The sequence below is a fragment of the Kogia breviceps genome, chromosome 1 (genome assembly GCF_026419965.1).
Source record: "Kogia breviceps isolate mKogBre1 chromosome 1, mKogBre1 haplotype 1, whole genome shotgun sequence".
Taxonomy (NCBI): domain Eukaryota; kingdom Metazoa; phylum Chordata; class Mammalia; order Artiodactyla; family Physeteridae; genus Kogia; species Kogia breviceps.
Genome location: NC_081310.1, coordinates 36,102,838 through 36,121,526, shown reverse-complemented (window position 1 = coordinate 36,121,526; position 18,689 = coordinate 36,102,838). Strand labels below are relative to the sequence as shown.

Sequence of the window (18,689 nt, the reverse complement as noted above, 5' to 3'; positions counted from 1 at the left end):
AATCTGAACAGATGAAAAAAGAGCAAATAGAACATGTAATGTTTACATAGTAGATAAATGAGTAAGTAAATTCTCCTTTCTAGGCTACGCCACCAATCAAATACTGACTCATTAGCTAATACCTCTCTGTTAGGCACAGTAACACAGTAAAACCAAACCAAACCAAATAAACACTGGCTCAAAGACACCACGAACCCCCTTCCCCATCATTCGTTTCCCAGGAATCCCCGGGCTCTACAGCGAGGAAGTTAAGCCCGACCCTCACGCTTCACTGGCCATTGGCCACTGGTCCCGCCCCACAAGCTCGGCTTTGAGGCCGATGATTGGATATGAGTGAGGACCGTGGAGGGAACGGGTTCTGACAGCCGGTGCGGAGGCGTGGCCATTGCCCCCGGAAGTTCTACCCGGGCCGCCGCGCTATGGATCGCGCGCTACGGCTCCTCGCGCGTTCGCGTTTCCTCTCGCGCGCTCCAGCTTCCGACCCCCGCCCTGGCCCCGGCCCGGCTGGCGCGGCAGTCCTACTGCTTCGGCCTCCGAACGTCGTTCGAATGGTGAGCTCGTGCCGCCGAACCGCCGTGGCCGCCCCGCGGTGACCTTCAGGCCTCCCGCCTGCCGACCCTAAGGTCCCGATACTGGGCTGCGTGTTGGAACTTCGCTGCCGGCCCGGGGCGCCTCCTCCGCCGGGGGAGCGCCCGGGAGGGGTGGCAGCTGTTGGCGAGAGCCCTGTCGGGCCTCCCCGACCCCGCCCCAGCCGCGCTTACTGCTTCACCCCTGCCCGCGGCGGCTGCCCTCGGAACGGTGCTGGGGTGGATGGACGGTGTGAAGAGGGGGCGGCGCCGGGATGGGACGGTGTCCGGAGGGGGTTGCTTCGCCCCTGCGTTTGGTGGACCCAGCTGGATCCAGCCCCTCCGAGCTAGCTTCTGGGGTCACAGCTCTGCAGGGAACTGTTTGTTCTTAGGCCTCCAGGCGGGGTTGAAGGTTCTTGTGAACCTAAGAGATTTTACTTTTCATGAAGTTGGCTATTTAGTTTGTTAGGCTGGTTTTCCCCACTTAACTTTTGTATAAACCCTGAAATATGAAACAGGGGCAGAGTGTCCAGAAGTACGTTGGAGGAAATTGCATGGACCATAACATAACTACAGCTGAATCAGCACTTTTTATTGAGAAAGACCTGCAAGGAACTTAAAGGTCCAATTTCAGGTTATGACACCCTGACTTACATGAACCCTTTTGCTCTTTAGAGTGTCACCTTCGGTAATTTGGGCTTCAACAAGCATTAAATACGTATGCTCACATGTGTATTATCAGGAAAAGTTTGAGAAATAAATGCTAGTTTAGGAAGACTTACAATTCTGCACTGTTCACTGCTATGTAATATGAGCTTTCCATTCAGAGAGATGTGATTTCTGACCCTAGTCTGCTAATCAGAGTTGGGATTTGGAGCAGGTAATATTTGTCCTCAGTGTCTGCCGGTAAAATGAAAATAATTACAAATACTCAGCAAGATTGCCCCTGTGAAAGTACTGAGTTTGGGATATGGTGAGTGCTTATTAAATGAATGCTTCCATCTAAGGTATTTCAAAGGCCCAAGACGTTTTTCTGGGCTATAAACTGTAAGATAATTTGATGACATCACTGCACTTGAAACTGCGAAATCAGGGGTGCTTTATATTTCTGCAACTCCCTGCTTGAATAATTTTAGTGCACTTTAGAGCCTTTTAAAAATTTGTTTTTCACTTATTTAGTGTTTTGTAAAAGGGAATAGAAGGCTGGAGAACTGACTTTATCCCGCTGTCAATGTCAAAAAAAATAGCATTGCCTTGCTTTTAATGTTGTAATGTTAGCTAACATCAGATGAGGATAGATTTTTTTTTTATAATCCTGAATACATCTTTTGCCCTCTAACCTTCTCAACTCCAAAATCTCTGAGTTGATTTTATTAAAAGTTTTTCTTGTTGCTAGTGTTAAGAAATAAACTATATTCAATATCCTGTGACAAACGATAATGTAGAATATGAAAAAGAATATATACGTATAACTGAGTCACTTTGCTGTATAGAAGAAATTAACACAATATTATAAATCAACTATACTTCAATAAAATTTTTTAACAAAACAGAGAAATTCATGTAACCCTAAATGCCCTAAGTTACCTATTATCTCAATTAAAAACACAAAGAAGTTCATCCAACAGGAAGATTACATTGAATGCTCCCTGTGTGTAAAACAGTCACTATGGGCACAGAGTTTAGAGACTACTGAGGCATATTAAATAAGCAAAGAAGTCATGCACAGTTAATAACACTGTGATACCGAGGAGAAAAATTACAGTGAGAGTGAGATTATATAATGGAGACCTGTTGTGATACTGCCTTGGCAGCATGGTGGACAAGGAAGTCCTACATTTTTTAAAGTTGAATTTTTAAAGTGATGGCTATAAAGTCTGGAAACAGATAATCTGTGTTACAATGCAATATCAATAAACCATTTATTACATATTTGTCAATATTTCAAGACTGCGTGGTCACCCTATATTTTAAGAAGAGAAAGACTTTTTAAAAATTTAAAGAAACTGAAAGCCCAAACACAATGAAGTCAAATTTGGGATTTTTGTCTCTTGAGATAGTGTTTTAGCCTAGGAAATGATTTGGATTTTCTTGAACACTGATATATTCTTTTAAACCACCTTAGGATAAGAATCTGAAAGGCATTTTATATTTTCTTTAGGAGCTACCATGGTTTAGTTAATGGTTATCTTACACATGCATGGGGATATACTATTGGCCTGAGGCCTATACTTTTTTGGCTGGCCTTTCTGATTTAGACTGGCATGCAGATTTGGAGACCACCTTATCAATTCCTGAGGTCACCGGAGTTAATGGTTGGTAATAGCACTTGGTATTTCTAGGGCCAAATAGCAATCATACTGCGGTGAACACTGGACATATTATTCATTCATGCTTCTCCAGGAGGGGAAGTGATTGTGAATAAACATGCATCTCCCAGGACATCAGGAAATTGCACATTTGTGCCTGCCCCATGCCTAGCTGGTTAAACTCTTTAAACTTCTTCCAGAAATTCTGCTCTCCGAATTACGGGTTATAAAGATGTGGTTTTCAAAAAAACTAATTTTTTGTAACAGTGGATTATATTATATGAATTAAAAACATATTTAATAGATACCATCATGACCTCATTTTTCATCAGAAGCACTAATAATTTTCTCATTAATTTAGGTGAGCAGCCCTCCTCTTCTTGCCCAAGCCACTGGGAAGAGCTGACATACATTATAATGTGGGAAGGTTTTGAAAATCACATGTTTTTCAGACTTCAGGTGGACTAACTAGTGGGTGGAGAAATCAATGTAGTGAGCAGTTAACAGTGTTGGTTTTTTTGGTTTTTGGTTTTTTAACAGAATAGCGTAGAATAGAAAATAGATGTACAGGACAGATTTTTTCACAGAATTTTTCTTTTTTGTTTTCACGGAATTTTTGTTTCAGGCTTGTGTGCATATACATGTGTGTTTATGTACAATATAAAGGTTTTTTTCTTCTGTAGGTCATTGGGAAGAAGAGATTTGGCAGTTACCTGTTCCATTGTTCCTCTATCTGTGTATATGATTTTCTAACAGGCACCAACCCTGCATAGGCATTGCCTCCTCTGACAGAGCCTGGAGCCTTTCAGAGTATTTTACAGCATTGCTTCAGTTTCTGATCTACAGATTTGTGCAACCTATATATTTCCTGGGTTAAATAAAGGGAGAACTTTTTTGTTTTTTGGAATACTTTATTAGCTAGCTAAGCTGTTACAATGTTTGTTGTTGGAAATTTGGGATGTTTATTTTTATTACTGTAAAGACAAGAAGTATATATATATATATATATATATATATATATATATATATTTTTTTTTTTTTTTTTTTTTTTTTTTTTTTTTTTTTGCGGTACGCGGGCCTCTCACTGTTGTGGCCCCTCCCGTTGCAGAGCACAGGCTCCGGACGCGCAGGCTCAGCGGCCATGGCTCACGGGCCTAGCCGCTTCGCGGCATGTGGGATCTTCCCGGACCGGGGCACAAACGTGCGTCCCCTTCATCGGCAGGTGGACTCTCAAGCACTGCGCCACCAGGGAATCCCCAAGAAGTATATTTTTTGAAGTATTTACTGAGATTGTGATTTCAGCCACAATTGACATCTGCCGTTTTTTAATGGTCAGTGTGAAGGTCTAGAATTTGATGTAGGCTGTTGTTTCTTGAGTTAGAATTTAAATTTTTCTAAAATTTAAGCTGAAGAACATAGGTAAAATTTATTCATTTAAATCTTTCCAAAATACTTTGGATATGAGTTTTATCATAGCAACCTGTTATTTAGGTGACAACATTATTCCTGTTTTATGATGAAAATTTAATAATTTTGAACACAAAAAATGATGTTGTAAATTTAAGGAATCGAACTTGATTTCACAAATGACTGACGGAAACCAATCTCCTTTCTTTGGAGCCAGTAACTATTTGCTGTCTTATAACAAGGTGATGGAGAGGAAGAAGAACCTAGCTCATGTGTCCAGTGCCACCACTGTCATTGCTAATGTTATTGCACCCAAAGTATATTTTAACATACAAGGATATTTACTTAGGATATTTAAAATAAAGATCATTATGCAAAATTTTTTTGTGTGCATTTGAGATATAAAACCCCAGCTGCAAGTTGGCATACAGTGGTGTCAGTGTAAGCATATTCTATTAGAGAAAAATCTAACTGTACATCTTCAGATCCTACAGGGTCGTGGTTGTTGTGGGCCAATCTGGAGTTACTTCCTCCATTTCTTGGTTTATGGAAGTGATAAAAAAGGGAATCCAAACAGCTTTTAGAATCCCAAAGTCCAGGGTTTGAGTGTTTCAGGCCCTCCCTCTTGCTATCTGGGTGATCTGCTGAGATTATTTAATCTTGTGTAGCCTCAGTGTCCTTTAACGTGAGGATGATGATAGTAAAATCTCCTAGGGTGGTTGTGAAATTCAAATAAGGTGATACCTAAAAAGTGTTTGCTACATAGCACAGTAAATGATTATTTTTATTGGCTTCTCCTTATTGGCTTAGACCAATCCTCTGCAGACTTTTTTTCCCCATTTTTATTGAAATGTAATTGACATACAGCACTGTATAAGCTTAAGGTGTACAGCATAATGATTTGACTGACGTACATCATGAAATGATTGACAAAGTAAGTTTAGTAAACATGCATGATATCATATAGAGAATTAAAGAAATAGAAAAAGTTTTTTCTTTGTCATGAGAACTCCTAGGATTTACTCTTTTAACAACTTTCATATATAACATACAGCAGTGATAATTATATTTATAATGTTGTACATTACATCCCTAGTACTTATTTATCTTGTAACTGGGAGTTGGTAACTCTTGACTGCCTTCATCCAATTCCACCTACCCCCACCCTCTGCTTCTGGTAACCACAAATCTGATCCCTTTTCCTATCAGTTTGTTTGCTTGTTTCTTTGTTTTTGAAGTATAATTGACCTACAACACTATGTTAATTCCTGTTAAACAACATAGTGATTTTTAAGTTATTTATTTTATTGAAGTATAGTTGATGTACAATATGATATAAATTACAGGAGTACAGTATAGTGACTCACAGTTTTTTAAGGTTATGCTCTATTTGTAGTTATTATAAAATATTGGCTATGTTCCCTGTTTTGTTAAGTATATCCTTGTACCTTATTTTACACATAATCATTTGTACCTCTTAATTCCCTACCCCTGTATTGCCCCTTCCCTCTCCCCACTGGTAACTACTAGTTTGTTCTCTATATCTGTGAGTCTCCTTCTTTTCTTTTTTTATATTTACTCGTTTGTTGTATTTTTAAAATTCCACATATAAGTGATATTTGTCTTTCTCTGTCTGATTTATTTCACTTAGCATAATACCCTCCAAGTCCATCCATGGTGTTGTAAATGGCAGCATTTCATTCTTTTTTATGGCTAAGTAGTTTTCCATTGTGTATATATACCATATCCCATTCATCTGTTGATGGACATTAATGCTTCTATATCTTGGCAATTGTAAATAATACTGCTATAAACATTGGTGTGCATGTATCTTTTTGAAGTAGTGTTTTTGTTTTTTTCTGGTTTATACCCAGGAGTGGTATTGCTGGGTAATATGGTAGTTCTATTTTTAGTTTTTTGAGAAACCTCTTTTCCACAGTGGCTGCACCAATTTACATTCCCACCAACAGTACGTGAGGGTTCCCTTTTCTCCTCATCTTCACCAAAACTTGTTATTTGTTGTCTTTTTCATAATAGCCATTCTCACAGGTGTGAGATGATAACTCTTAGTGGTTTGGATTTGCATTTCTCTGTTGATTAGTGATGTTGAGATCTTTTCATGTGCCTATTGGCCATCTGTATGTCTCCCTGGAAAAATGTCTATCTGGGTCCTCTACCCATTTTTTTAATTGGGTTGTTTGTTCATTTGATGTTGAGTTGTATGAGTTCTTTCTATATTTTGGATATTAACCCCTTATCAGATATATTGTTTGCAAATATAGTCTTCCATTCAGTAGATGGCCTTTTTGTTTTGTTGATAGTTTCCTTCACTGTGCAAAGCTTTTTAGTTTGATGTAGTCCCGTTTGTTTATTTTTGCTTTTGTGTCTTTTGTTTCCCTTGCCCAGGGAGTCATACACTAAAAAATTTTACCAAGACCCATGTCAGAGAACTTATTGCCTGTTTTCTTCTGGAAGTTTTATGTAAGTTTCAGGTCTTACATTTAAGTCTTTAATCCATTTTTTAATTTATTTTTGTTCATGGTGTGAGAGGGTAGTCCAGTTGGATTATTTGCTTGTAGCTGTCCAGTTTTTCCAACACCATTTATTGAAGAAGCTGTCTTTTCCCCATTGTATATTTTGCCTCCTTTGTCATGGATTAATTGCCCATATAAGTGTGGGTTCATTTCTGATCTCTGTTCTGTTTCATTGATCTATATGTCTGTTTTTGTGCCAGTACCATGCTGTTTTGATTACTATAGCTTTGTAGTATAGTCTGAAACCAGGGAGCATGATACTCCCAGCTTTGGTCTTCTTTCTCAAGATTGTTTCAGCTGTTCAGGGTCTATTGTGTTTCCATACGAATTTTAAAATTATTTTTCTAGTTTTGTGGAAAATGCCATTGGTATTTTGATGGGGATTGCATTGAATCTGTAGATTGCCTTGGGTAGTATGGGCATTTTAAAATTATTAATTCTTCAATCCATGTCTGTGTCATCTTCACTTTCTTTCATCAGCATCTTATAGTTTTTTGAGTACAGATCTTTTACCTCCTTAGTTAGATTTATTTGGAGGTATTTTATTCTTTCTTTATGAGATTGTAAGTGGGATTGTTTCCTTTATTTCTCTTTCTAGTAGTTCATTGTTAGTGTATAGAAATGCAACAGATTTCTGTATATTAATTTTGTATCGTGCAACTTTACCAAATTCATTGATGAGCTCTAACAGTATTTTGGTGGTGTCTTTAGATTTTTTTATGTATAGTATCATGTCCTCTGCAAACAGTGACAGTTTTACTTCCTCCTTTCCCACTTGGATTCCTTTTCTTTTTCTTGTCTGATTGCTGTGGCTAGGACTTCCAATACTATCTTGATTAAATGTGGTGACAGTGGGCATCCTTGTCTTGTTCCTGATCTTAGAGGAAATGCTTTCAGCTTTTCACTGTTGAGTATAATGTTAGCTGTGGGTTTGTGATATATGGCCTTTATTATGTTGAGGTATGTTCACTTTATACCCACTTTGTTGAGAATTTTTATCATAAATGGGTATTGAATTTTGTCAGAAGCTTTTTCTGTATCTGTTGAGATGACTCTATGATTTTTATTTTTCAGTTTGTTAATGTGGTATATCACATTGATTTGTGGATATTGAACCATCCTTGTATCCCTGGAATAAATCCTACTTGATCATGGTGTAAGGTCCTTTTAATGTGTTGTTGAACTTGGTTTGCTACTATTTTGTCAAGGATTTTTGCATCTGTGTTCATGAGAGAGATTGGCCTGTAACTTTCCTTTTTTGTGCTCTCTTTGTCTGGTTTTGGTTTCAGGGTGATGCTGGCCTTGTAGAACGAGTTCAAAAGCGTTCCTTCCTCTGCAGTTTTTTGTAATGGTTTGAGAAGGAGAGTTGGTACTCTTCTCTAAATGTTTGGTAGAATTTTTCCTGTGAAGCCAATTGGTCCTGGATTTTCATTTGTTATTGTTGTTGTTGTTGTTAATTACTGATTTAATTTCATTACCGGTAATTGGTCTGTTCATATTTTCCTTTTTTTCCTGGTTCAGTCCTGGGAGATTGTACATTTTAAGGAATTTTTCCATTTCTTAATGGCCATTTTATTGGTATATAATTGTTGGTAGTAATCGCTCATGTTTCTTTGTATTTCTGTGGTGTCAGTTGTAACTTCCGTTTCATTTCTGATTCTATTGATTTGAGCCCTGTCTCTTTTTTCTTTTGAGTCTGGCTCAAGGTTTATCAATTTTGTTTATCTTTTCAAAGCACTAGTTCTTAGTTTCATTTATCTTTCATAATTTTTTGTCTCTTTTATTTATTTCTGCTCTGATCTTTATGATTTCTTACCATCTGTTGACTTTTGGGTTTTGTTCTTTTTCATGTTCCTTTAGGTGTAAAGTTAGGTTGATTTTTTATTTTTCTTGTTTCCTGAGGAAGGTGTGTATTGCTATAAACTTCCCTCTTAGAACTGCTTTTCCTGTGTCCCATACATTTTGCATCATTGTGTTTTCATTTTCATTTGTCTCTAGGTATTCTTTTATTTCATTAATGATCCATTGGTTATTCAGCAGCATATTGTTTATCCTTCATGTATTTGTTTTTTGCAATTCTTTTTCTTGTCATTGATTTCTAGACTCATGGCATTGTGGTCAAAAAAGATGCTTGATATGATATCAGTTTTCTTATATTTACTAAGACTTGTTTTGTGGCCTAGCTTGTGATCTGTCCTGGAGAATGTTCCATGTGCACTTGAAAAGAATGTGTATTCTGCTGCTTTTGGACGGAATGTTCTATATAGAGCTATTAAGTCCATTTGGTCTAATGTGTCATTTAATGTGTGGCCAGTGTTTCTGTGTTAATTTTTTGTCTGGATGATATGTCCATTGATGTAAGTAGAGTGTTAAAATCCCCTACTATTATTGTGTTCCTGTCATTTTCTCCCTTTGTGTTTGTTAATATTTGCTTTATATATGTAGGTGATCCTGTGTTGGGTACATACATATTTACAATTGTTGTATCTGCTTAGATTTATCCCATGATCATTATGTAGTAGGCTTCTTTGTTTGTTTTTGCAGTCTTCGTTATAAAATCTATTTTGTCTAATGTAAGTATTACTACCATGGCTTTCTTTTCATTTCCATTTGCATAGAATACCTTTTTTCATCATGTCACTTTTAGTCTGTGTGTGTCTCAGGATCTGAAGTGAGTATCTTGTAGGCAGTATATATATGAGTCTTGTTTTCATAACCATTCAGCCACTCTGTATCTTTTGATTGGAGCATTTAGGCCATTTACATTTAAAGTAATTCTTGATAGATATGTACTTATTGCCATTTTGTCCTTTGTTTTGGGGTTGTTTTTGTAGTTCTTTTTTGTTCCTTTTTTCTTACTTTGCTTTCTTCTCGTTATTTGATGACTGTCTTTAATATTACATTTGGATTCCTTTCTTTTTTGTGTGTATCGATTATTGATTTTGGTTTGTGGTTACCATGTGGTTTATATATTGCAATGTGTGTGTGTGTGTGTGTGTGTGTGTGTGTGTGTGTGTATGTATGTATGATTATTTTCAGCTTCTGATCTTTTAAGTGCAAAAGCACTTTAAGAACCCTGCATTTTTATCTCCCCTTCCCCACTTTTTCTGTTTCTGACATTATATTTCACATCTTTTTGTCTTGTGTGCCCCTTAACTTCTTACTGTGGATATAGACAATTTTACTGGTTTTGTGTTTCAGCCTTCCTACTAGCTTTGTACATGACTGATTTACTACCTTTACTATATTTAGCCTTACCAATGAGATTTTTTTTTATAATTTTCATACATCTTGTAATGGCTTTTTTCGCTTAGAGAAACCCATTTAAAGGTGGTTTGGTAGTGCTGAACTCTTAGCTTTTTCTTGTCTGTAAAACTTGATCAGTCCATTTAAATCGTAATGAAAGCCTTGCCTGTTGGAGTCTTCTGGTTTCGGTTTCTCCCTTTCATCACTTTAAATATATCATGCACTCCTTTCAGGCCTGCAGAGTTTCTGCTGAAAAGTCAGCTGAAATCCTTATGTTAAGTACAGTTACCTTGTACTTAACTTGTTGCTTTTCCCTTGCTGCTTTTAATATTCTCTCTTTATCTTTAATTTTTGCCATTAATTAAAGTGTGTCTTGGTGTGGTCCTCTTTGGGTTGATCATATTTGGAACTCTCTGTGATTCTCAGACCTGGATTTCTGTTTCCTTTACCATGTTAGGGACATTTTCAGCTATTATGTCTTCAAATATGTTCTCTGCCCCTTTCTCTCTGTCTTCTTCTATGGCTTCAAAACGTGAATGCCAGTACACTTGATGTTGTCTCTGAGGTCTCTTAAACTGTCCATGTTTCTTTTCATCCTTTTTTTCTTTTTTCTGTTCAATTTCAGTAATTTCCACTATTCTTTCAGCCCACTGAACTGTTCCTCTCTATCATCTAATCTACTGTTGATTCCTTCTAATGTACTTTTTATTTCACTTGTTGTATTCTTTAGCTCTCTTTGGTTGTTGGCTCAGGAGGTCTTAAGGCAGCTGGCCTACTGGTGGGTGGAGCTGTGTCCCTGCTCTAATAAGCTGTATTCCAAAATGGTGCTTTCAAGAACTAATGTCCTTGTGGTAGAACAAGCTCCCATTAGTGGCTGCCCCCAGTGTCTAGATTCCCAGTGTGAACTCCAGTTGCTTCCTGCCTCTCTGGGAGGCTCTCTAAGATCAGCAGGTATTCTGACCCAGGTTCCTTTCAAATTACTGCTTCTTCCCTGGGTCCCAGAGTGTGTGAAATTTTGTGTGCACCCTTTAAGAGTGGAGTTTCTATTTCCCACAGCCCTCTGGCCAAAAATGAGCCCTGCTAGCCTCCAAAGCCAAACTTCGAAGGGGTGCTTCTTCGCCATGCTGGGGAGCCTGACATGGGGCCTGGACCCCTCGCTTCTTGGGGAGAACCTCAGCAATTGTAATAATCCTCCAGTTTGTGGGTCACCCCTCCTCGGGGGAGGGCATGGTAATAGGTTTTGACATTATTGTGTCTTCCTCCCTCCTACCTATTTTGCCATGATTCCTTTATATCTTTAGTTGTAGAAGGTCTTTTCTGCTAATTTTCCAGCCTTACTCATCAATCATTGCTCTGTAAATGATTGTAGTTTTGGTGTGCCCATGAGAGGAGATGAGCTCAGTCTTCCTACTCTGCCATCTTGGCCACTCCCCTCCTCTGCAGACTTTTAGGCACAGAAAAAAAATGTACCTCATTGGTTATATGCCTATATTTCTAACTAGGTACAAGGATATTTCTCTTTTCATGCAATCTAAAAGGCTTTATAATATATAAAGGTTTTTTTAAATCTTTCAAGTCCCAGGGGATAACTACAAAATTAATTTTTTTTTATTTAGAGGACTGTTTACTAAAATAAGGTTACTTGGCTGGGTGTTTTTAAATCTTTTGAATCATCTGACCATGTTTATTTTATAATTAATGCAAGATGAACATTAATTAAAGTTCTGAGTATCTCTCTGATACTCTTAATTTCTTTAATGTAAAGTATCATATGTAAACACCAGATGTGTATATTTTTTTAAATTAGTATAAGTTGATGTACTTAGTAGAGTCCTAGGTTCTCCATAAAAGGGATTTGGGGTTATGGGTTCTTATCCTGGGCAGTGGATTGGTTTCAAGATATAAACTCCTTAAAATCATATGCAGGATTTTACATACATGTATTTATGTTCATTTTTCTAGAGAGAAGATCCATAGTTTTCCTCATGTTCTCAACACCCTGAAAAGGTTAAGAACTGATCTAGCCCATGTCCCCTTGTCTGTACATTTATTGTAACTTATAGATGAGAAAAGCTGACTTGCTGAAGATGACACAGCTACCACATGGTGGGCTGTCTCACTGCAAAGCCTGGACTGTTTTGTATGGCACTAAGCTATCTCTCATGCATAATATTTGTAGACCACAGTTGAGCTTTGTTTAAATATATAATACTTTCAAATGTTAAAGTATCATTCTTAGGTCATTTTCCAAAGTTCCCAGTAAAATAAGCATTAACCTAAGTACATCAAAGCTTGACCAATAATAGGCATACTCCTGAATTGGAAAAGATTATTATTATTTTTTAATTAATTTATGTATTTCTTTATGGCTGTGTTGGGTTTTAGTTTCTGTGTGAGGGCTTTCTGTAGTTGTGGCAAACGGGGGCCACTCTTCATTGCGGTGCGCGGGCCTCTCACTATCGTGGCCTCTCTTGTTGTGGAGCACAGGCTCCAGACGCGCAGGCTCAGTAATTGTGGCTCACGGACCCAGTTGCTCCGCAGCATGTGGGATCTTCCCAGACCAGGGCTCGAACCCATGTCCCCTGCATTGGCAGGCAGATTCTCAACCACTGTGCCACCAGGGAAGCACAAGATTATTATTTTTATTTATCATTTGCATAGTGTATGAATTCTATAATCTGTCTTTAACACATGTATTAATAAATTTGTGACAAAAATGTCTCAAGAAAAAAGCTGGAAGTGGGGGGAGTAGAATGAGAATCAAAATGGAATTTTTTTGTCTTTTTGGTATTTATTAAGGTTTCTTTACCTGTACATGATGTATCCTTTATATTGTTCTTGATACTTGGTTTCTTTTCAAGCTATAACAGTGTCTTGTCTTTATCTTTAGGCAAGCCAAAATTCTTTTCGGATAGAATATGATACCTTTGGTGAACTCAAGGTCCCAAATGATAAATATTATGGAGCCCAGACTGTGAGATCTACAATGAACTTTAAGATTGGAGGGGTGACAGAACGCATGCCAGTAAGTGGCTTTTGTGGAAATCTTGGCTTATTTTGGATGAAATAGGAATTGTTCAATGAGTTACCTTACCTTATAAATAAGTATTTTACAGAGTTAAAATGTAAAGTTATTAGAGAACTGGCTTTGTGAATAATAAGATGTTTCTCTCTCAGTAAAGTGTCAAAGAACTTTTTGAAGTTTAGTATACTAATATCTTGAGCTATGACTTTGAGTATTTTGGATTTTTATTTGATGGAACTAAGTGACTTGTCTTTCATTCTTGTTTGGATTTTTCATATTTTTACTAGAATTTTGCAGTTTGTAAGCATTTTTAATTTTGATACTTAATTTTTAACTGATTTTTTTAAATGATTTAAAAGAAAACCGATTTTTCTTTAATATTATACTTTATCTTGGCTTCAGTTTGTAGAAAAGTATACACAATTTCATAAAAATACTATTTGTCATGATGTCTGGCATATAATAGGTAATATATAAGTATTTCCTCATTGCTACCTGAATGATTTAATGATTAGAAGACTTTCTACCATATTTCATTAAATCCTTAGATTAGAACTGATCTTCAATTAGAACTGATATGTACTACTAAGAAAGAAAAAGTCTGCCAATTAAAGTTGTGACATGTCATTGATTGTAAGATGCATCTTGATTTCAGGGATGTTAAAGTGTGAAAAGAATTGATGGAATATATTACATATCCTACTGGAGCCCAACTAGGGTATGAAAAATAGTGTAGGAATGCAGGACAGGCTAGTAAGCCTAGAAGTAGCCAGCCTTCATCTGGTGAGATACTGTTTAACATTTATCTTCTAAATATACTTTTTATCTTACAATAATTTTAACTTCCGTATTTTAGCTCATTACTAAGGCTTCAAGACTGAATCTTGACAGGTTCATACAATTTCCCAAGAGGCAGCTGAATCTTCTTAGAAGAATCTCTCTGTTATTGCCACCCACAGCCAGTTTAATGGTGAGGTAAACATAGGGTCAGACTACATGGTTGGGAGACAGAGGGTAGCAGATCCTGAAGTATTCTCATACAGTTCAACTTCTGGGATTAAAGAGATCAGTCTTAACTAGTATTGACTGGAGTAAGCATGGCTCATGTTTTGATTTTCCTGCTTCAACCAGCAAGGTGTGTGGTTCTGGGAGTGCATGATTGCTGCCGCTGCTGCTGTCCCAGAGACAGAGAAGTTGTTTGGATTTGGACAGGTGTCTGTGGAACATGGATACATGGGTTATCAATTTTTTTCACATTTGGCTTCATCTGGATTAATTTCCTGAACTATGTTAAATATAAAGCAGACTATGTGCCTTGAACTAAGTAGTATGATTAAACCCAACCCTTTGTACCTCAGGTCCATAGTAAAATAAAACAAAAAAAGATTATGAACTGCTATGTGAGTAAATGAAGAATAATGAGACCCTTCTTTCATCTCCAGCGATACATTTACTGTTTTGTTTTAATAGTGTCCAGTGAAACTCTCTGCTGTGGCCTTTGTTCATTTTTATGAGTCCACAAGCACTGTGGGGTCAGTCACTCCATTCTAGTAGCCTGAGTTGATTGGCATTTGGTTGTAACTTTGGCAGTGGTTTAACCCACTGCAGTGTTCCTGTAGAAAATTAAATTCCCATTTGTTTTCATGTGTAAAGTTTTAAAGCTTCTAATCTTAGGTGCCATATATCTCCATTTCATTTGGGTAAAACACTTGTAATGATTTAATTTTAATTTCTTAAAATTCAAAGTAAAAATGCTTTGTTTTTAGTTCCTTTTGTTTGCCCTTCAGTTTATCCTCTGTGTGACCCAGGTTCAGTGTGTTTTACTCATTACTTTTTGTTGTTTTTCCACTTTTATTTTTCTCTAAGGACTATAGCTTCTCCTTTGCAAATTTATCGCTCTCTTCCTCACCCTTCCTTTCTTCCTTCTTTCTCATTCAAACCTGGTATGGTATCTAAATTACAGTCTGTATTATTAACTTTGACAAGAACACATAATTTATCTTGTGGAAATCAGGTATTTCATTGAAACCTCATCAAAATTTACTCAATTGTCCTTTTAAATTTTATGAGGTGCTTTGGAGTAGAAAGTGAAAAGATCTGCAAACTAAAAGCGTTTGATATATGGTTATATATATCAGAAGCTATCACCTTTAAGTCTGGAGAACTCTGGGTTTTTTAAAAAAATTATTCTGAGAGAAATTTCCAGTGACTTATTGAGTGTCAAGGCTTCACTGACTAACTAAAATATCATGTTTTTTGGCTTTGGGATGAAATGATACCCATTCAGTAACTGGGTATTTCATACTAATTAGCAGTTAAATATTATTACTTCTTGTTATTATTTATTTGTTTATTTAGTTGAGGTATAATTTACATATAACATTAGTTTCAGGTGTACAACATAATGATTTGATATTCATATACATTGCAGAATGATCACAGTAAGTCTAGTTACTAGTAACATCCATCACTACACGTAGTTACAAGAAAATTTTTTTTCTTGTGATGAGGACTTTTAAAATCTCTTTGCAACTTTCAAATATGCAATACAGTATTATTAACTATAGTTACCATGCAATACGTTACATCCCCATGATTTATTTGTTTTACAACTGGAAGTTTGTACCTATTGACCTCCTTTATACATTTTGTCCACCCCCTGCCCCTGGCAACCACCAGTTTGTTCTGTCTATGAGCTTGGTTTTCTGATTGTTGTTTGTTTTGTTTTTTAAATTCTACATATAAGTGGGATCATGTGGTATTTGTGTTTACCTCTCTGGCTTATTTCACTTGGTGTAATGCCCTCAAGGTCCATCCATGTTGTCACAAATGACAAGATTTCATTCTTTTTTATGGCCAAGTAATATTCTATTGTATTTTTTTACCACATCTTCTTTATCCATTCATTCATTGATGGATACAGGTTATTTCCATATAATGACTATTATAAATAATGCTGCTATGAACATGGGGATGTGTATATGTTTTCAAATTAGTGTTTTCATTTTCAAGTAAATACCCAGTAGTGGAATTGCTGAATCAGACAGTAGACACATTTCAGTTTTTTGAGGAACCTCCATACTGTTTTCCAACGTGGCTGCACCAATTTACATTCCTCCCAACAGTGTACAAGATTTCCCTTTTCTCCACATCCTCGTAAACACTTATTTGTTGTCTTTTTGATAATAGCTATTCTAACAGGTTTAAGGTGGTATCTCATTGTGCTTTTGATTTGCATTTTTCTGGTGATTAGTGATGTTGAGCATCATTTCATGTATCTGTTGGCCATCAGTATATCTTCTTTGGAAAAATGTCTATTCTCATCATCTGCCCATTTTTTAATCAGTTTGTTTTTTGCTACTGAGTAGTATAAGTTCTTTATATATTTTGAATATATCAGGTATATGATGTGCAAATATTTTCGTTAAGTAGGTTCCATTTTCTTTTCTCTTTTATTTTTTTTTTAAGGTAGCAGACTCTTTATTTGATGTGGTTTTAAAATATATCAAAATCAAGTCCCTGGCTGTTCTGCAGACCAAAAGGAGACCAAAAAGTTGTCAGCACAGCTTCAAACAAATCTGGGCGGCCAGTTTGGGCCTTAAGGGAAGCAGTTACAGGGACAGAAGGCAGCACCCCTCCCTTAGGCAGGTGCCTGGCTGTCCCTGGGGTGACCACCTCTGTTCTGGACAAGGTGAGAGGGCTAGGGCACCAACTCAGCAGGCCTCGCCCTCCCCCATAGACACTAGGGCAGCTCCACTGGCCTTCTGGTCAGACTTCCACAGGGCCACCATGATGGGGGTGGAGGAGGGGAAATAACCATCTTTACAGACATAACATTCTCTTACAGAAAGTGCCTGAGCTCAGCCCATGGTCCAAAAACCTCATGGAAAACAAATTTTTAAAAGTACTGCTGACATCTCTCAGAATCTGGTGTACAGCTCTCAGCTGGACAAGACCCTAAATGCAAATTACTGTCAGCAGAGCCTCACCTGCTGTGGTCCCCTGCAGGAAAAGCTAGCAATCTAAGAAACCAATACACAGCTCTTGGTCCTAAAACTGGGGCCTAAGACCTGCCCCAGTGAGGAAGGAACTGGCCTTCACTCATGGATAGGCCACCTCTTCATCTGGCCCAGGACCCTGGCTGGTGTGGGCAGCACCCAGGAACCTGGGCTGAATTTGGAAAGCAGAGCAGCTGTAGTGGTTGATAAGACTTGGTCAGTGGAGAGGAAGAAGAAGGGGATCCCCATCCATAGCCTGGCCTGGATGCCTAGAGACAGGTGGCTGGAGGTGAGAGCAGAGGTTCTACCCTGCACAGCTGGGGCCACCGTGCTCACTGTAGCTCCACAGCAGTTAGACTTGGTTTCTGAGCATTGCTGTCCTGTGTGGCTGTGATTTCCCACACCACACTGGACTCCAACAGTCCCCTCCCTGCCAACGTTAGGACTTTAAGAGGTAACTGAAGTGGGGCAGGCAATCATGTGGGCTACTGCAAGCCTTCCTGCTGGGGGCAGGCAGAAACTTAGGCCTCTTCTCCGTGCTTCGTTAGCCCAGCAAACCCTGTATGGGATTGGCAGCTCTTATGTTCCTCAGCAGAGTAGAGTAGTATCGCCTCAGCCAGGGATGGCAAATAGGTCTCAATACTTATACTGCCTGCTGGGGGAATCTTGAGAAATGAGAATATATACCAGGGATTTAGCAGGAAATACTCTGAAGCAGATTAATGGTACCTACCATGGGGGAAGAGGGGAAATGATGTGCCATCTCTGGTCTAAGTCCTAACATAATTCAGGAGTACTCTTCATGAACTTAATTATCTGAAGGATTTAAGTTAAGGGCTGAAAGAGTAGGCTATTTGTGTAAGATAATGAATCGACTTCAAGGAAATACAAGAAGCAGAAACGCAAGCATCCGATTCATCTTGGTCTGTGGCTCCCTCAGCTACACTGAAGCTGAGCCCCAGATGGAGATGGAGTTACAATACCCCAAGCCCAGTGTAGCCCTGCTTCCTAACCTAAGACTCATTCTGCTGTTCCAGAACATTGTTCTGTACAAAGATTGGCTAATACTCTGGCAAGTTTGCAGTTAGCAGGACTTTCAGAGTATAGGGTATCATGTATAGGGGGTGGGAGTGGGAGTAGAGAAGGAACAGACATAACTATCTGCAGCCATTTTTATAGATTTCTGGGGCTTAGTCAACGGCTGAGTCTCATTCTTATCCATAAGCTGTCAGACAAGAGCTGGGGCCTCCCACATAAGAAGAAGTAAGATGTCAAGAACGACATAGCTCTTATTACTTGGGCAACAGGATCAGAGCAAATCTCAAAAGATTGCACACAGCGGGTATGGGTGTAGGAAGCAGAAACAGACTCATAAAGCCAAGGGGACAGTTGGGCCCAGCACCCGGCAACTGCTGCATGGAGATAGTGGTGATGGCATCAGCAGTGGCCTCCCAAGATTGAAACCACAGGTAAGCTTGTGGCAAAGCCATCAGAAGACCTTTCCTTTTTCGTACTGTAAACAATCTGATTTCATCAAGCAGGAAACCTCAGCACCAACATGGCAAAGGTACCAGGTGGGGTGCTGAGGGGGTGGGGCACTAGAG

General features: G+C 38.2%; 1 protein-coding gene across 1 annotated transcript in view; it reads left to right on the top strand.

Moving 5' to 3' along the window:
• Window positions 1–351: 351 nt before the first annotated feature.
• FH (fumarate hydratase) overlaps window positions 352–18,689 on the top strand; it is a 43,224-nt gene continuing 24,886 nt past the window's right edge. Inside the window, exons 1-2 of the mRNA XM_059079128.2 lie at window positions 352–551; window positions 12,953–13,087. Of these exons, the coding sequence (XP_058935111.1) occupies window positions 420–551; window positions 12,953–13,087 (267 nt within the window). The 5' untranslated portion in view covers window positions 352–419. The remainder of the gene's footprint in view (window positions 552–12,952; window positions 13,088–18,689) is intronic.